The following is a 14919-nucleotide window of genomic DNA, read 5'->3' on the forward strand; positions in this document are numbered from 1 at the left end:
ACAGTATATGGTGGGAGCTAAGGTCTCCTCAGCTCGTTGACTCCACAGTGTGACGTGACGCAAAGTAGCTAAGTGCCAGGCATGAAGAAACGTCACGCGGGTACGAGTATTTTGAAGGCGTGGAATTCCACATCCGGGGCGGTCACCTGACGTTGTCGTCACAAACTCGTCGGTGATCACCATCTACCCTCTCGCGGAGCAACTTTCTTCCAGAATTCTGCTCTTACCTCTGCGTTTTTGTCTTTTCGCGCCGCAAGTGAACCTCGGATCGAAGCGGAAGCGTGCGCTTTTGCTTTCGCCAGCGGTTGGCGGACGGCTCCAAGTGCATTTTTTAATCTATACACACACACACACACACACACACACACACACACACACACACACACACGCACGCACGCACGCACGCACGCACGCACGCGCGCACACACACACACACACATACACACACACACACGCACACGCGCGCGCGCGCGCGCGCCTGAGTGTGTGCAAGGGCAAGTCCGGGCGCCATAGGCGAGCAAACAAACATGGACGAGCTGGTGCTGAGACTCGCTTTGGTCGCTGTGCTAGCCTCTGGTGCTATCGGTGAGTCCACTGGATGAATTGATTGATTTATTACTGCATGATTGAACGTGGGAGGGGCAGGTGCACTTCGTTTGTAAAATGTTTTTCTAGCACTTTAATGCGGTGAAAATGCTGTATATCGTCCTTAGTTGTCTGTCCGACTATTTGTAATTCTATCGCGTTATCGATCAATGATTGTGCCGGATCGCACTGACTTGCCGTGTTGACGTCATCAGATTCATCGCAGCGGGATGACGTCGGCATGGATGTACGGGAAGAGTGATGATGTCATGTTGTTGCACGTGTGTGCGTGTGAGGGATGCCGATTGACATTTTTGAAAGCATCTTGAAATGCTACAAGTAGGAAAGGATTCTAGAGTGCTGGTTCGGGACACAAGGTTTACGATTATACCGGCATGCACACGTATTGCCTTTACAAAAAATGTAAGAAAACAAGGAGAATTGTATTGGTGTCATGGTCAAGGATAGTTGGACTGTTGTTGTTTTTTCACTTCTCCATTGGATAGCTCAATGCCATCGTATTGCGGTTCAATTTAAGCGGTTCCAATATACAATACAATGCAAAGTACAAACAAACTTAAAACAAAAAATAATACAACTAGTGAGGATAAGAGGCACAGCGAATAATTTAATTACAAAACCACGCAAGTTGTGTGCTATGTCTGGTGTGAATCGCTTCCTTTAGGTGACACCACGGCACCTCAATCGGGTTTTTCAAGCGGTGTCACGTTCAGTCGGCACCCGAGAAACCAGACGGTCTCTCAGGGCAATGCCGTCCGTCTGGGCTGCGCCGTGGATGGTGTGGAGGAGCCGGACGTGGTTTGGATGAAGGACGGGGCTCGGCTCATCAGCAGCGACCAGATGTTCATTGCCCTCGGGGAGAAACACTGGGAGACCTACCACAGGTACCAATTTCCAAAACCAGTTGCTCTCTGTCTTTGGGGTTTGGCATCTGTTTGGGGGGTGGCGGGACGCTTTGCCATGTTTCTCACCCTCGCTGTGCCATCTAACAAATGTGACCGCAGTCCAATCCGGGTCCTTTCCCGAATCCGCTTCCAGTTAATGTCTCCAACTTTGCATTTCAGTGAGAAGTCGGTCCAGCAGCAGGATGCGGGTCAGTACTGGTGCGAGGTGGACTTCCGCGGTCAGACATTGTCGTCGGAACGAGCCTGGATCACGGTCGAAGGTGAGGACCAAACTTTGGTTGGGTTTGTCCAAAGCCTTGCACTCATAGGCTGCATGTATTTTTCCAGGTGTCCCCCACTTTGTTCAAGAGCCTCAGGATGTGGCCACGCTCCCCGGCGAGCCCTTCAACCTGACCTGCGGTGCTGTCGGGCCGCCCGAGCCCGTGGAGGTTCTGTGGTGGCTGGGAGGCGTCCAAGAGGGAGGCACCACTCTTTCCCCCTCCATCCTTCGGGTCCTGGGTAAGACCCCGCGTATCCTAATGTCACATGGCCTCCCGCATGAACAAATGAGGAGTTACATGCTCACGTGTCGTGTCATTGGCGCGCAGGTGTTAACAACACACTCAAGTTTTACTGCGAGGCCCGTAATGCCCGGGGGATCTCCGTTTCAAGAACCGGAACGGTCAACATCAAAGGTGAGATGAGCATTAGCGTTAGGCTAACTGCTGATGGGGGGGGGCAGCATTTAGTAATCAGACATTTTGTGTGTGTGACAGTGTTGCCGGCAGCTCCCGCCGGACTCGAGATTGCCAAGATGGTTCAGAGCGATGCCTTGTTGTCATGGCAACCAGGATTCAAAGGTCACTCTGAGTTGTCCGCGTGCATTGTCCAGGTAATGTGCACACTTACGCAGCTGAGCGAGCGGGTTGTGGTTTCAGCTAGCACACACAAACAAAACGGCATCATTCGTCCCCCTTCAGCTCCAACGGTTGTCTCCCGGCCGTGTCGTCATGCCCGAGTGGTCGGTGGCTGTCCCTCCTCACAGTCACGTCCTGACCGATCTGACCCACCACTCAAACTACAGCGCACGTGTCTCCTGTCTCAACGAGGTGGGGGCGTCACCCTTCTCCCCCTGGACGCACTTCCTCACGCCCGAGTCAGGTGAGCCGCCAATCTGGAGTCAGGGCCGCGGCTGCGTCACAACGGTGCCCACTTTGTCCTCGCAGTACCCTTCGTGGCCCCTGGGAACTTGACCTTCAAGTTGTTGGAACGGCAGCTGAGCCTCAGGTGGGCAGAGCTTCGGGAGGAGGAGCTTCAGGGACAGCTGCTGGCCTACAAGCTGCAATGGATCCTGGGAGGGGAGCGACAGGTGCGCTCGTCGCGACCATTGGTTGACGTATGAAGGATTTTTTTTTTTCGTCAATTAATCGACAGAGTAAGTAATTGTTAAACTTATTGTCCGGTGCAGCCCTATTTTTGTGTTCGATTGCCATTCTAGTCGTTTTCAAAATAAAAGTAGATGTTTACAAATGTCTTAATTTGATCAAACACAAAGATAATCCGTCTGATTTTGTGCAGGACTACAGAAAGCAGAGAAGAACTACTAAAATCTGAGGATTTGGAAAATATCAAGTTAAACGATGGCTTGAAATGATTATTCGATAATTAAGATAGTTGTCAATGAATTAAATTGCTTTTGAGACGTCTACAAACGGTGTGTACAGGAGCCGCTTCTGTTCAAAGAGCCCAGGGCCAGGCTTACGGGCGACGGTCGCTTCTTCAACGCGTCCGTCCAGGTGTCGGCCTGCACAGCTGTGGGATGCGGACCCTGGAGCCCGCCCGTCGTGGTCCTGCCCACTTTGGGTGTGTTAGCCGCTAACATGCTCATTATGTGCTCACATCACGATAATGAAGGTGCCTTTGAGCATGCAGACGGCTGGGCAGTGTCCGCAAGCGCCCCTACGGAGCGGAACCACATCTGGGTGGGCGTCCTGTTCGCCCTTCTGGCGCTGACAGTCTTGGTGCTGCTTTTTTCAGTCTTTGCTCGGCGACGCGGGAAGGAAACGCAATTTGGGTACAGAAGGTTGTCAGAATCTAGCTCGTCTGTGTATGTGACACTTTTTTTGTTCCGTCTGCAGTTGGGTTTTCCCCCCCACCGGCACCGACACTCCGGTCTCCTTCACGGCCGCTCGCTCCTTCAACCGAAACGCCGGCGACATGCAAGTTTCATCATGTGAGTACTGCGGTAATCGTGTTCCATAACTAGTCTTCATTTTACTGCTGAGTCAACAATCTAGTTGTTAGGAAGCAGGGAAAAACTTAATTAACCCCAGTTTTTTTACATATATATATATATATATATATATATATATATATATATATATATATATATATATATATACACATACACACACACACATACATACAGGACTGTCTCAGAAAATTAGAATATTGTGATAAAGGTCTTTATTTTCCGTAATGCAATTAAAAAACCAAAAATGTCATACATTCGGGATCCATTAAAAATCTAAAACTAATCACTTGAATCGTCTAATTAACTCGAAACACCTGCAAGGGTTTCCTGAGCCTAGAAAAACACAGCTTGGTTCAGTAAACTAAATGACAAGTATGGGGAAGACTGCTGATCTGACTGCTGTCCAGAGGATCATCATTGACACCCTCCATCAGGAGGGTAAGACACAAAAAGAAATTTCTCAAAGAGCAAGCTGTTCACAGAGTGCGGTTTCAAAGGACATCCACAAAAAGTTTGTTGGAAGGGGGAAATGTGGCAGGAAACGCTGCACAACCAAGAGAGATGACCGCAGCCTTGTGAAGAAGAGTCGCTTCCAGAATTTGGGGAAGCTTCAAAGACAGTAGACTGAAGCTGGAGTCCAGGTATTAAAAGCCACTGTTCACAGACGTGTCCGGGAAATGGGCTACAATAGCCTTATTCCCATGGTCAAGCCACTTCTGAACTCAAGACAACGGAAGAAGCGTCTGACTTGGGCTATGGAAAAGAAGCACTGGACAGTTCCAGAGTAGTCCAAAGTCCTCTTTTCAGACGAAAGCAAGTTTTGTATTTCATTTGGAAGTCAAGGCGCCAGAGTCTGGAGAAAGGCTGGAGAGGAGCAAAATCCAGGTTGCTTGAAATCCAGTGTGAAGTTCCCACAGTCAGTGATGGTTTGGGGAGCCATGTCAGCTGCTGGTGTTGGTCCACTGTGTTTCATCAAGTCCAGAGTAAATGCAGATTTTGGAGCACTACATTCTTCCGTCTGCTAAAAAGCTCTATGGAGATGATGATTTCCTGATTGCCTCTATGCCATGCCGCATTGGTTGCAGTAATCTGTGCAAAAGGATTCCCAACCAAGTACTGAGTGCATTAATGGACATTTTCAAACGTTTGATTTTGTTTTGCAGTTTTAAATCTTTTGTTTTTACTTGGTCTGAGGAAATATTCTAATATTTTGAGATAGGATATTTGAGTTTTATTAAGCTGTATGCCATAATCAGCAATATTAAAATAATTATTACAGAATTACAGAAAATAAAGAACTTTATCACAATATTCTAATTTTATATTCTAAATTTCTGAGACAGTCGTGTGTGTGTGTGTGTGTGTGTGTGTCTGTGTGTCTGTGTCTGTGTCTGTGTCTGTCTGTGTTTGTCTGTGTCTGTCTCAGTCTCTGTCTGTCTCTGTCTGTCTGTCTCTGTCTGTCTCTGTCTGTCTCTGTCTGTCTGTCTCTGTCTGTCTGCCTCTGTCTGTCTCTGTCTGTCTGTCTCTGTCTGTCTGTCTCTGTCTGTCTGTCTCTGTCTGTCTCTGTCTGTCTGTCTCTGTCTGTCTCTGTCTAAGTCAAGTCAAGTCAGGTTTATTTGTGTAGCCCTAAATCACAAAGAGTCTCAAAGGGCTTTACATAGCCAAAAATTGACAATTATTCTCAAAGCATCCCCTGATCATAAGCTCCCAAAAGGGCAAGGAAAAACTAAAAAAAAACCTGCCAGGGGAAAATGAGAAACCTTGAGAAGCGACCACAGATGGAAGGATCCCCCTTTCAGGATCACCAGGTTGTAATGGATGCAGAGAGGGCACAAGTAATACATAATACGAACATCAATGAAAAAATGGATGTCGGAGGTGCCCTCGATTGTCCTGGCAGTGTCTTCAAGGAGGTTGAGCTTCAGTTTCTTCATCTTGAATTGGTCCCCGAGAATCCAGCTAGCCGCTATCAGCTTCTGCGCCACCTAACCCCCTCCCTAGCCAGGGAGGGGGTGGGCAGAGAGAACAACACAAACTCCGGCCAAATCGGCCACTCCAAGTTAGTTAAAGGCCATCTCATAGAAATGTGTCTTTAAACGTGTCTTAAATGTTTCTACTGAGGTAGTAGTTCTAATATCCATTGGTAGGGCATTCCAAAGCTCTGGAGCCCGAATAGAGAATGCTCTAGAACCTGCAGACATTTTCTTGGCCCTCGGTGTAACTAAAAGACTAGAGTTTTGCGAACGAAGGTTACAAGACGGAACATAAGGAACGACTAGGTCGACGAGATATGAAGGCGCTAAGCCATGCAGTGATTTATAGGTTAGTAGAAGAACCTTGAAGTCACATCTCAAATGGACCGGGAGCCAATGTAATTTGGCTAATATTGGGGTAATGTGATAAAGTTTTCTTGACCGTGAGAGCAGCCTCGCAGCGGCATTTTGCACTAACTGTAGACTTTTGATACTGGACTTAGGAAGACCAGAGAATAATACATTACAGTAGTCCAGGCGCGACGTGACGAACGCATGTATAATAGTTTCCGCATCCCCGGTCGAGAGGATCGGACGAATCTTAGCATTATTACGAAGGTGAAAAAACGCAATCCTGGTTATATTCTTAATGTGTTTTTGAAAGGCGAGCGTTTGGTGAAATATTACCCCGAGATTAGTTACAGTATCACTCTGAGTGATAGTACGGTTATCTATAGTTATAGTGGTTTCCTTAAATAAGTGTTGATAACGAGTAGGACCAATTATCAACATCTCAGTTTTATCTGGGTTAAGACGAAGGAAGTTGAGAGACATCCATTGCTTGATCTCCGCAAGGCACGCCTCGAGATTACAACAGCCCCGCAGAATCATATAAATATTAAATAAAATCGGTCCGAGTACCGATTCCTGTGGGACACCACATGTAACATTATAGAGCTTAGAGGACGTATTGCCATGGACCACACGGTGCGTCCTGTCTGATAGATAGGAACTGAACCAGCTGAGTGCTGACCCTGAGATACCAACACAACTTTTAAGATGCCCTAATAAAAGATCAAAGTCTACAGTGTCAAAGGCAGATCGAGTAGTAACAATACAGACGACGTATTTGAATCCATAGCTATGAGGAGATCATTAGTCACTTTAGCAAGTGCTGTCTCTGTGGAATGATTAGCTCTAAAACCAGACTGAAAAGCGTCATATCGATTATTAGCGATCATGTAATCAATAAGCTGCTGCGCTACTACTTTTTCAAGAAGTTTTCCTATGAATGGGAGGTTTGAAACTGGCCTATAATTACTGAGACAGTCCGGGTCAAGATTTGCTTGCTTAAGTAACGGTTTAATAATGGCGGTTTTAAAGGCTGTTGGCACTATCCCAGAGGAAATAGACAGATTGATTATATTTAAGACGGACGGTCCTAAAATTGGAAATAATTCTTTAAATTTGGCTGGAAGCGGGTCGAGTAAACATGTTGATTGTTTAGCCGCACTAACCAATTTTGTAAGCATTTCAAGGGACACGCTTTTAAAATTTGAGAGGGTTATTGCATGATCCCCAGCGCTAGTAACCGGCGGAGCGATTGGAATGGTATTCTTGATCTCGTCCCTAATGGACTCAATCTTTTGAGCAAAAAATTTCATAAACTTGTCAGCTGAGTGGAAGGAGCTATCGGGGGTCGGCCGGCGCAGAGTTAGCTTTGCCACTGTATCAAATAGGTATTTAGGATTGTTTTTATTGAGATTAATGACTTGCGAAAAATAACGAGTTTTTGCTAAGATAAGCGCATCTTTATATTTCAGGAGGCTGTCCTTCCATGCCTGATGGAAAACCTCAAGTTTGGTTAAACGCCATCTGCGCTCATGCTTTCTACATAATTGTTTAAGCGTACGTGTTTCCTCTGTGAACCACGGAGTTGGCCATCTACGGCGAGTTTTCAGACGTAGCGGCGCCACAGAGTCAATGGCTTTTAATAATGTCGCATTGAATTCATTTGTAAGATTATCAATAGAGCCGCTGTAACTCAGATAGTGCAGTTGCAGTCATGGAGTTAAAATTACGGCTGCTATAATTCTGATTGCTCTCTTGTCTTTGACAAGGAACTAAAATTTCAAATTTTATTAAGAAATGATCAGACAGAACAGTAGTGTATGGCAGTACTGCTATATTTGAGGTTGCTAGTCCCCGGGATAATACCAGATCTAAGGTATTTCCATTCTTATGCGTTGCTGCCTGTACGGCTTGCGTAAAACCAAATGTATCGATTAAAGTCTGAAATGCCGAAGTCAGTGGTTCTGACAGTGAATTCATGTGTATGTTGAAATCACCCATGATAACTATATCTGCATTTGTCACTAGATCAGCCACAAATTCTGAAAATTCAATCAGGAAGCCAGAGTAAGCCCTGGGTGGACGATAAATAACAGCAAGATAGAATGACGGTAAAGCAGTAGATCGCACAATGAGAACTTCAAATGTTTTAAATACGTGAATTGAGCGAGGCCTAAATCTAAGCTCAGAATTTGAGATGAGGGCGACACCCCCACCCTTTTTTCGAGGACGCGCCACATGCGAGCTCACAAAATTTGGAGGCGAGGCCTCGTTAAGTGGCAGCAGTTCATTAGGTTTCAACCAGGTCTCGCAAAGACCAATTATGTTCCATGATAAGGTCATTAACGAGAACTGCTTTCGTATGAAGCGATCTAATATTCATAAAACCGAGTTTAAGTGTAATCGGTCGATCAGGGTGCGTATCTATCGAAGGATTTTTAAACGGGATGCGAGTAAAATTGTGCCTAACATCACCTCTCAAAAGTTTATTAGCGCGGTGGGATGAAACGACCGTGGGAATTTGATGATGAATATTTGTTACACATGTGAAGTTATCTAAAACAGGCACCGTTTCATCAGCAAGACCGGTTGGGACGGAGTGATTGGATTTGTCTACTACCCCAGTAGAAAGTGTGTTTATGTGTACTGCAGCACTATTTAAACTGTCGCGCTCTAGTCTACACGAGGAGCTATGTGTATGCTGAAAGTCTAGCCTAGCGCTAGTTAACTTTAACTTAACAGACTCCAAACCCATCCTCACAGGTGGTCTAATCACCTGTGCCCTGGCCTGCTCTAAAGTGACCTGTCATGAGTGGCTCAAACAGTAATCTATATTCCTAGAAAGAGTGAAGGCGCCTTCACGGTTAGGGTGAAGGCCGTCCTTCCTCAGCAGGTCGGGGCGGCCCCAGAAGGAGGACCAGTTATCTATAAAATACAGTCCCTGCTTTTTATAGAACCCAGCCATCCATCGATTAAGGGAGACTAATCTACTAAACCTCTCATCCGTGCCTCTCCCAGGCAGGGGGCCAGAGACAAATACTCGATACCGACTCATCTTTCTGGCAAGATCACAAGTCCTCGCTATGTTTTTCTTTGTGATCTCTGATTGTCTCATCCTAACATCATTGGAGCCGACGTGTATCACTATGTCAGAGTAGCTAGCGTTGGTGGAATTACGCTGTTGACTAGGCCTATTGCGAGTCAGCTCCCTAAGATTAGCTTCTATGTCGGGTGCTCTGCCCCCAGGAATACAAATTACCGTGGCTGGATTTTTAAGCGTAATGTTTCGGGTAATGGAGTCACCTATGACCAAAGTGCGAGGGCCAGTAGACCGAGATGACTTTGGATGGCTATGCGTCTTACCTGGCTCATCGCGATTAGCAGGCCGCTTGGGGCTGACTACAGCCCGCGTCTATGTCCGCCGCAACTACTGTTATCGCACTATTCTGCTCTAACTGGTGGACACGTCCCTCTAGCAGAGACATCCTCTCTAAGAGAAGGGTGCAGTTGGTGCACGAAGCCGTACAAACCTCTTGGTCCGCTGCCATACTTTGTGTCCGAAGAGCGACGATCGATCGAGTGGCGTGAGTGCGCCGGCCGCCGGAAGTCTCTGTCTGTCTCTGTCTGTCTGTCTCTGTCTGTCTGTCTCTGTCTGTCTGTCTCTGTCAGTCTCTGTCTGTCTGTCTGTCTCTGTCTGTCTGTCTCTGTCTGTCTCTGTCTGTCTGTCTCTGTCTGTCTCTGTCTGGCTCTGTCTGTCTGTCTCTGTCTCTGTCTCTGTCTGTCTCTGTCTCTGTCTGTCTCTGTCTGTCTGTCTCTGTCTGTCTCTGTCTGTCTGTCTGTCTGTCTGTCTCTGTCTGTCTCTGTCTGTCTCTGTCTGTCTGTCTGTCTCTGTCTGTCTGTATGTATGTATATGTGTATATATGTATATATATATGTATATATATGTGTGTATATGTATATATATCAGTGGTTCTTAACCTGGGTTCGGTCGAACCCTGGGGTTTCGGTGAGTCGGTTTCAGGGGTTTGGCAGAGCCTCCACTGCAGCGGTCCGAACACACCTGATTTATATATCTGCATATCTGAACTGGTCTCGCAAAGGCAAAAGCAGAAGTCACACTGATTTGCTGGTATGTCATTTGTTGTGAATTCATGCATTGTGTTGGTTTTATTCTTTGAACAAGGTGATGTTTATGCACGGCTCATTTTATGCACCAGTAAAAACATCTCTGTCTTGAAGAAGAAGAAAAAAAAAAAAATCACTAAAGAGGGGTTTGGTGAATGCGCATATGAAACTGGTGGGGTTCGGTTCCTCCAACAAGGTTAAGAACCACTGATATATATACATATATGTATGTGTGTGTATATACACTACCGTTCAAAAGTTTGGGGTCACCCAAACAATTTTGTGTTTTCCATGAAAAGTCACACTTATTCACCACCAAACGTTGTGAAATGAATAGAAAATAGAGTCAAGACATTGACAAGGTTAGAAATAATGATTTGTATTTGAAATAAGATTTTTTTTACATCAAACTTTGCTTTCGTCAAAGAATCCTCAATTTGCAGCAATTACGGCATTGCAGACCTTTGGCATTCTAGCTGTTAATTTGTTGAGGTAATCTGGAGAAATTGCACCCCACCCTTCCAGAAGCAGCTCCCACAAGTTGGATTGGTTGGATGGGCACTTCTTGCGTACCATACGGTCAAGCTGCTCCCACAACAGCTCAATGGGGTTCAGATCTGGTGACTGCGCTGGACACTCCATTACCGATAGAATACCAGCTGCCTGCCTCTGCTCTAAATAGTGAGTGTGTTTGGGGTCATTGTCCTGTTGTAGGATGAAATTGGCTCCAAGCGCTGTCCACTGGGTATGGCATGGCATTGCAAAATGGAGTGATAGCCTTCCTTATTCAGAATCCCTTTTACCCTGTACAAATCTCCCACCTTACCAGCACCAAAGCAACCCCAGACCATCACATTACCTCCTTCATGCTTAACAGATGGTGTCAGGTTCAAAATCAGCAAAAGAATCAGCAGACAAAACCAGTGAGGCAGAATGTTGAGTCTTTTCTCGCGAGGAGTGCATCCAGACTTACAGCAGTCCGACTACACTAAAGATCTGTCACACCCCTCGCTCTTTTTATTTGGAATGCCCTACCCACAATGTGAGACTAGCCCCTAACAGGTGGGGGGGAAAGCATGGCTTAGTCTCATGAGAAACAAAAAAGAGCGCAAGGACAAAATGCTATGTGAAACAAGTACTCACAAGACGTCATGAGAAACAAAAGAGTGCAAGGACAAAATGCTATGTGAAACAAGTAGTCACAGACAAGACGTCATGACAAAATGCTATGTGAAACAAGTAGTCACAGACAGGACGCCATGAGAAAGGAGTGCAAGGACAAAATGCCATGTGCAGACATCAACAAAATGGATTGAGCTATCAGCAACTTTCTTGGATTCCCAGAGGTGTAGAAGGTCAGGAAGCTCCAGACAGCATCGTTTGACTTGTTGTGGACTGGTGGGCGTCTGCAAGGCGAAACAGCAAGCATTCTGCGCAATAATTTTATTAATAAGTACTCATTAGGGAACGCATGATAACATATATATACAATTTATCTAACAGATGGCGTCAGGCATTCTTCCAGCATCTTTTCATTTGTTCTGCGTCTCACAAACGTTCTTCTTTGTGATCCAAACACCTCAAACTTGGATTCATCCGTCCACAACACTTTTTTCCAGTCTTCCTCTGTCCAATGTCTGTGTTCTTTTGCCCATCTTAATCTTTTTCTTTTGTTGGCCAGTCTCAGATATGGCTTTTTCTTTGCCACTCTGCCCTGAAGCCCAGAATCCCGCAACCGCCTCTTCACTGTAGATGTTGACACTGGTGTTTTGCGGGTACTATTTAATGAAGATGCCAGTTGGGGACCGGTGAGGCGTCTGTTTCTCAAACTAGAGACTCTAATGTACTTATCATCTTGCTCAGTTGTGCAACGCGGCCTCCCACTTCTTTTTCGACTCTGGTTAGAGCCTGTTTGTGCTGTCCTCTGAAGGGAGTAGTACACACCGTTGTAGGAAATCTTCAATTTCTTAGCAATTTCTCGCTTGATTGGAGCCAATTTCATCCTACAACAGGACAATGACCCCAAACACACCTCCAAATTGTGCGAGAACTATTTAGAGTAGAATCAGGCAGCTGCTATTCTATCGGTAATGGAGTGGCCAGCGCAGTCACCAGATCTGAACCCCATTGAGCTGTTGTGGGAGCAGCTTGACCGTATGGTACGCAAGAAGTGCCCATCCAACCAATCCAACTTGTGGGAGCTGCTTCTGGAAGGGTGGGGTGCAATTTCTCCAGATTATCTCAACAAATTAACAGCTAGAATGCCAAAGGTCTGCAATGCCGTAATTGCTGCAAATGGAGGATTCTTTGACAAAAGCAAAGTTTGATGTAAAAAAAATCTTATTTCAAATACAAATCATTATTTCTAACCTTGTCAATGTCTTGATTCTATTCTCTATTCATTTCACAACGTTTGGTGGTGAATAAGTGTGACTTTTCATGGAAAACACAAAAGTGTTTCGGTGACCCCAAACTTTTGAACGGTAGTGTGTATATATATATATATATATATATATATATATATATATATATATACACACTATATATGTGTATATATATATATACACACTATATATGTGTGTGTATATATATATATATAGTGTGTATATATATATACACATATATAGTGTGTACATACACATATATATACTATATATACACATATATAGTATATATATACACATATATAGTATATACCGTATTTGCCGGTGTATAAGTCGACTCGGTGTATAAGTCGACCCCCTAAAATTCGATGGAAATTTACGATTTTATGATATATCCTTTGTATAAGTCGAGCTCAATTGTTGCATTATATTAAACTTCAAAATTCAATCAGAAATATGCGAAATTTATTGACGAAATGTGTTCAAATTCCGGGAGGCCGTGCGCATGCGCAGTGGCCGGAAATAGCTCCAGCCGAGCGGATCGGCTGTTTATAAGCACCGTGGAGGAGATCGCGGAGCCTCATTCGACTTCCAGCGGCCGGCGAGCTCGCGCACGCCGCCCGGCACCACCGGGAGGCCGGAAATAGCTTCAAGCCGAGCGGATCGGCACTTTATAAGCACCGCGGAGGAGATCGCGGAGGAGATCGCGGAGCCTCATTCGACTTCCAGCGGCCAACGCACTTGCGCACGCCGCCTGGCACCACTGGGAGGCCGTGCGCACTCGCCAAGTGGCCGGAAATAGCTCCCGCCGAGCGGATCGGCTCTTTATAAGCACCGGGAGGAGATCGCAGAGCCTCATTCGACTTCCAGCGGCCGGCGAGCTCGCGCACGCCGCCCGGCACATCCGGGAGGCTGTGCGCACGCGCCAAGTGGCCGAAAATAGCTCCCGCCGAGCGGATCGGCTGTTTATAAGCACCGTGGAGGAGATCGCGGAGCCTAATTCGACTTCCAGCAGTCGGCGAGCTCGCGCACGCCGCCCGGCACATCCGGGAGGCCGTGCGCACGCGCCAAGTGGCCGAAAATAGCTCCCGCCGAGCGGATCGGCACTTTATAAGCACTGCGGATGAAATCGCGGAGCCTCATTCGACTTCCAGCGGCCGGCGAGCTCGCGCACGCCGCCCGGCACATCCGGGAGGCCGTGCCTACGCGCCAAGTGGCCGGAAATAGCTCCCGCCGAGCGGATCGGCACTTTATAAGCACCGCGGATGAAATCGCTGAGCCTCATTCGACTTCCAGCGGCCGGCGAGCTCGCGCACGCCGCCCGGCACATCCGGGAGGCCGTGCCTACGCGCCAAGTGGCCGAAAATAGCTCCCGCCGACCGAATCGGCACTTTATAAGCACCGCGGATGAAATCGCTGAGCCTCATTCGACTTCCAGCGGCCGGCGAGCTCGTGCACGCCGCCCGGCACATCCGGGAGGCCGTGCGCACGCGCCAAGTGGCCGAAAATAGCTCCCACCGAGCGGGTCGGCACTTTATAAGCACCGCGGATAAAATCGCGGAGCCTCATTCGACTCCCAGCGGGCCGCGCACTCGCGCACGCCGCCCGGTTCAAATTTTCTAAGTGCAACGCACAATGAGATGCATGAGAAACGGCCTTGGTTACCATCACATTTGAAGCGATGAATACGAAGTTAAATTTTATGACTCGGTGTATAAGTCGAGGTCGATTTTCTTCGGTCGATTTTGGATCGAAAAAGGTCGACCAATACACCGGCAAATACGGTATATATGTATATATACACATATATAGTATATATATGTACATACACATATATAGTATATATATGTATATATATATGTATATATATATATATATATATATATATATATATATATATATATATATATATATGGATGTATGTATATATGTATATATATATTTATATATGTATATATATATATATATATGTATATATATATGTATATATGTATATATATATATGTATACATGTATGTATATATGTATATATATATTTATATATGTATATATATATATATATATATATATATGTATATATGTATATATATATGTGTATATACATGTATGTATATATGTATATATATGTATGTATATATATGTGTATATGTATATATGTGTGTATATATATATATATGTATATATGTGTGTATATATATATATATGTGTGTGTATATATATATGTGTGTATATATATATATATATATATATATATATATATATATATATATATATATGTATATGTATATATATGTATGTATGTATATGTATGTATATGTATATATGTATGTATATGTACCGTA

The 14919-nt window shown here is 45.5% G+C and overlaps 1 protein-coding gene across 2 annotated transcripts in view; it reads left to right on the top strand.

The window, feature by feature from the left end:
• Window positions 1–132: 132 nt before the first annotated feature.
• The window catches only part of tyro3 (TYRO3 protein tyrosine kinase), a 29532-nt gene continuing 14745 nt past the window's right edge, over window positions 133–14919 (top strand). The window contains exons 1-11 of one of the 2 annotated variants that reach the window (XM_088400753.1): window positions 133–585; window positions 1271–1490; window positions 1671–1771; window positions 1839–2009; window positions 2099–2185; window positions 2267–2382; window positions 2471–2651; window positions 2717–2859; window positions 3215–3353; window positions 3405–3564; window positions 3629–3723. In XM_088400753.1, the coding sequence (XP_088256879.1) occupies window positions 528–585; window positions 1271–1490; window positions 1671–1771; window positions 1839–2009; window positions 2099–2185; window positions 2267–2382; window positions 2471–2651; window positions 2717–2859; window positions 3215–3353; window positions 3405–3564; window positions 3629–3723 (1471 nt within the window). In that variant the 5' untranslated portion in view covers window positions 133–527. The remainder of the gene's footprint in view (window positions 586–1270; window positions 1491–1670; window positions 1772–1838; window positions 2010–2098; window positions 2186–2266; window positions 2383–2470; window positions 2652–2716; window positions 2860–3214; window positions 3354–3404; window positions 3565–3628; window positions 3724–14919) is intronic. The other variant, XM_088400754.1, reaches the window with a different exon arrangement.

The sequence above is a fragment of the Syngnathus floridae genome, chromosome 16, assembly GCF_059516105.1.
Source record: "Syngnathus floridae isolate MCC-2025c chromosome 16, RoL_Sflo_1.0, whole genome shotgun sequence".
In the NCBI taxonomy this organism is placed as follows: domain Eukaryota; kingdom Metazoa; phylum Chordata; class Actinopteri; order Syngnathiformes; family Syngnathidae; genus Syngnathus; species Syngnathus floridae.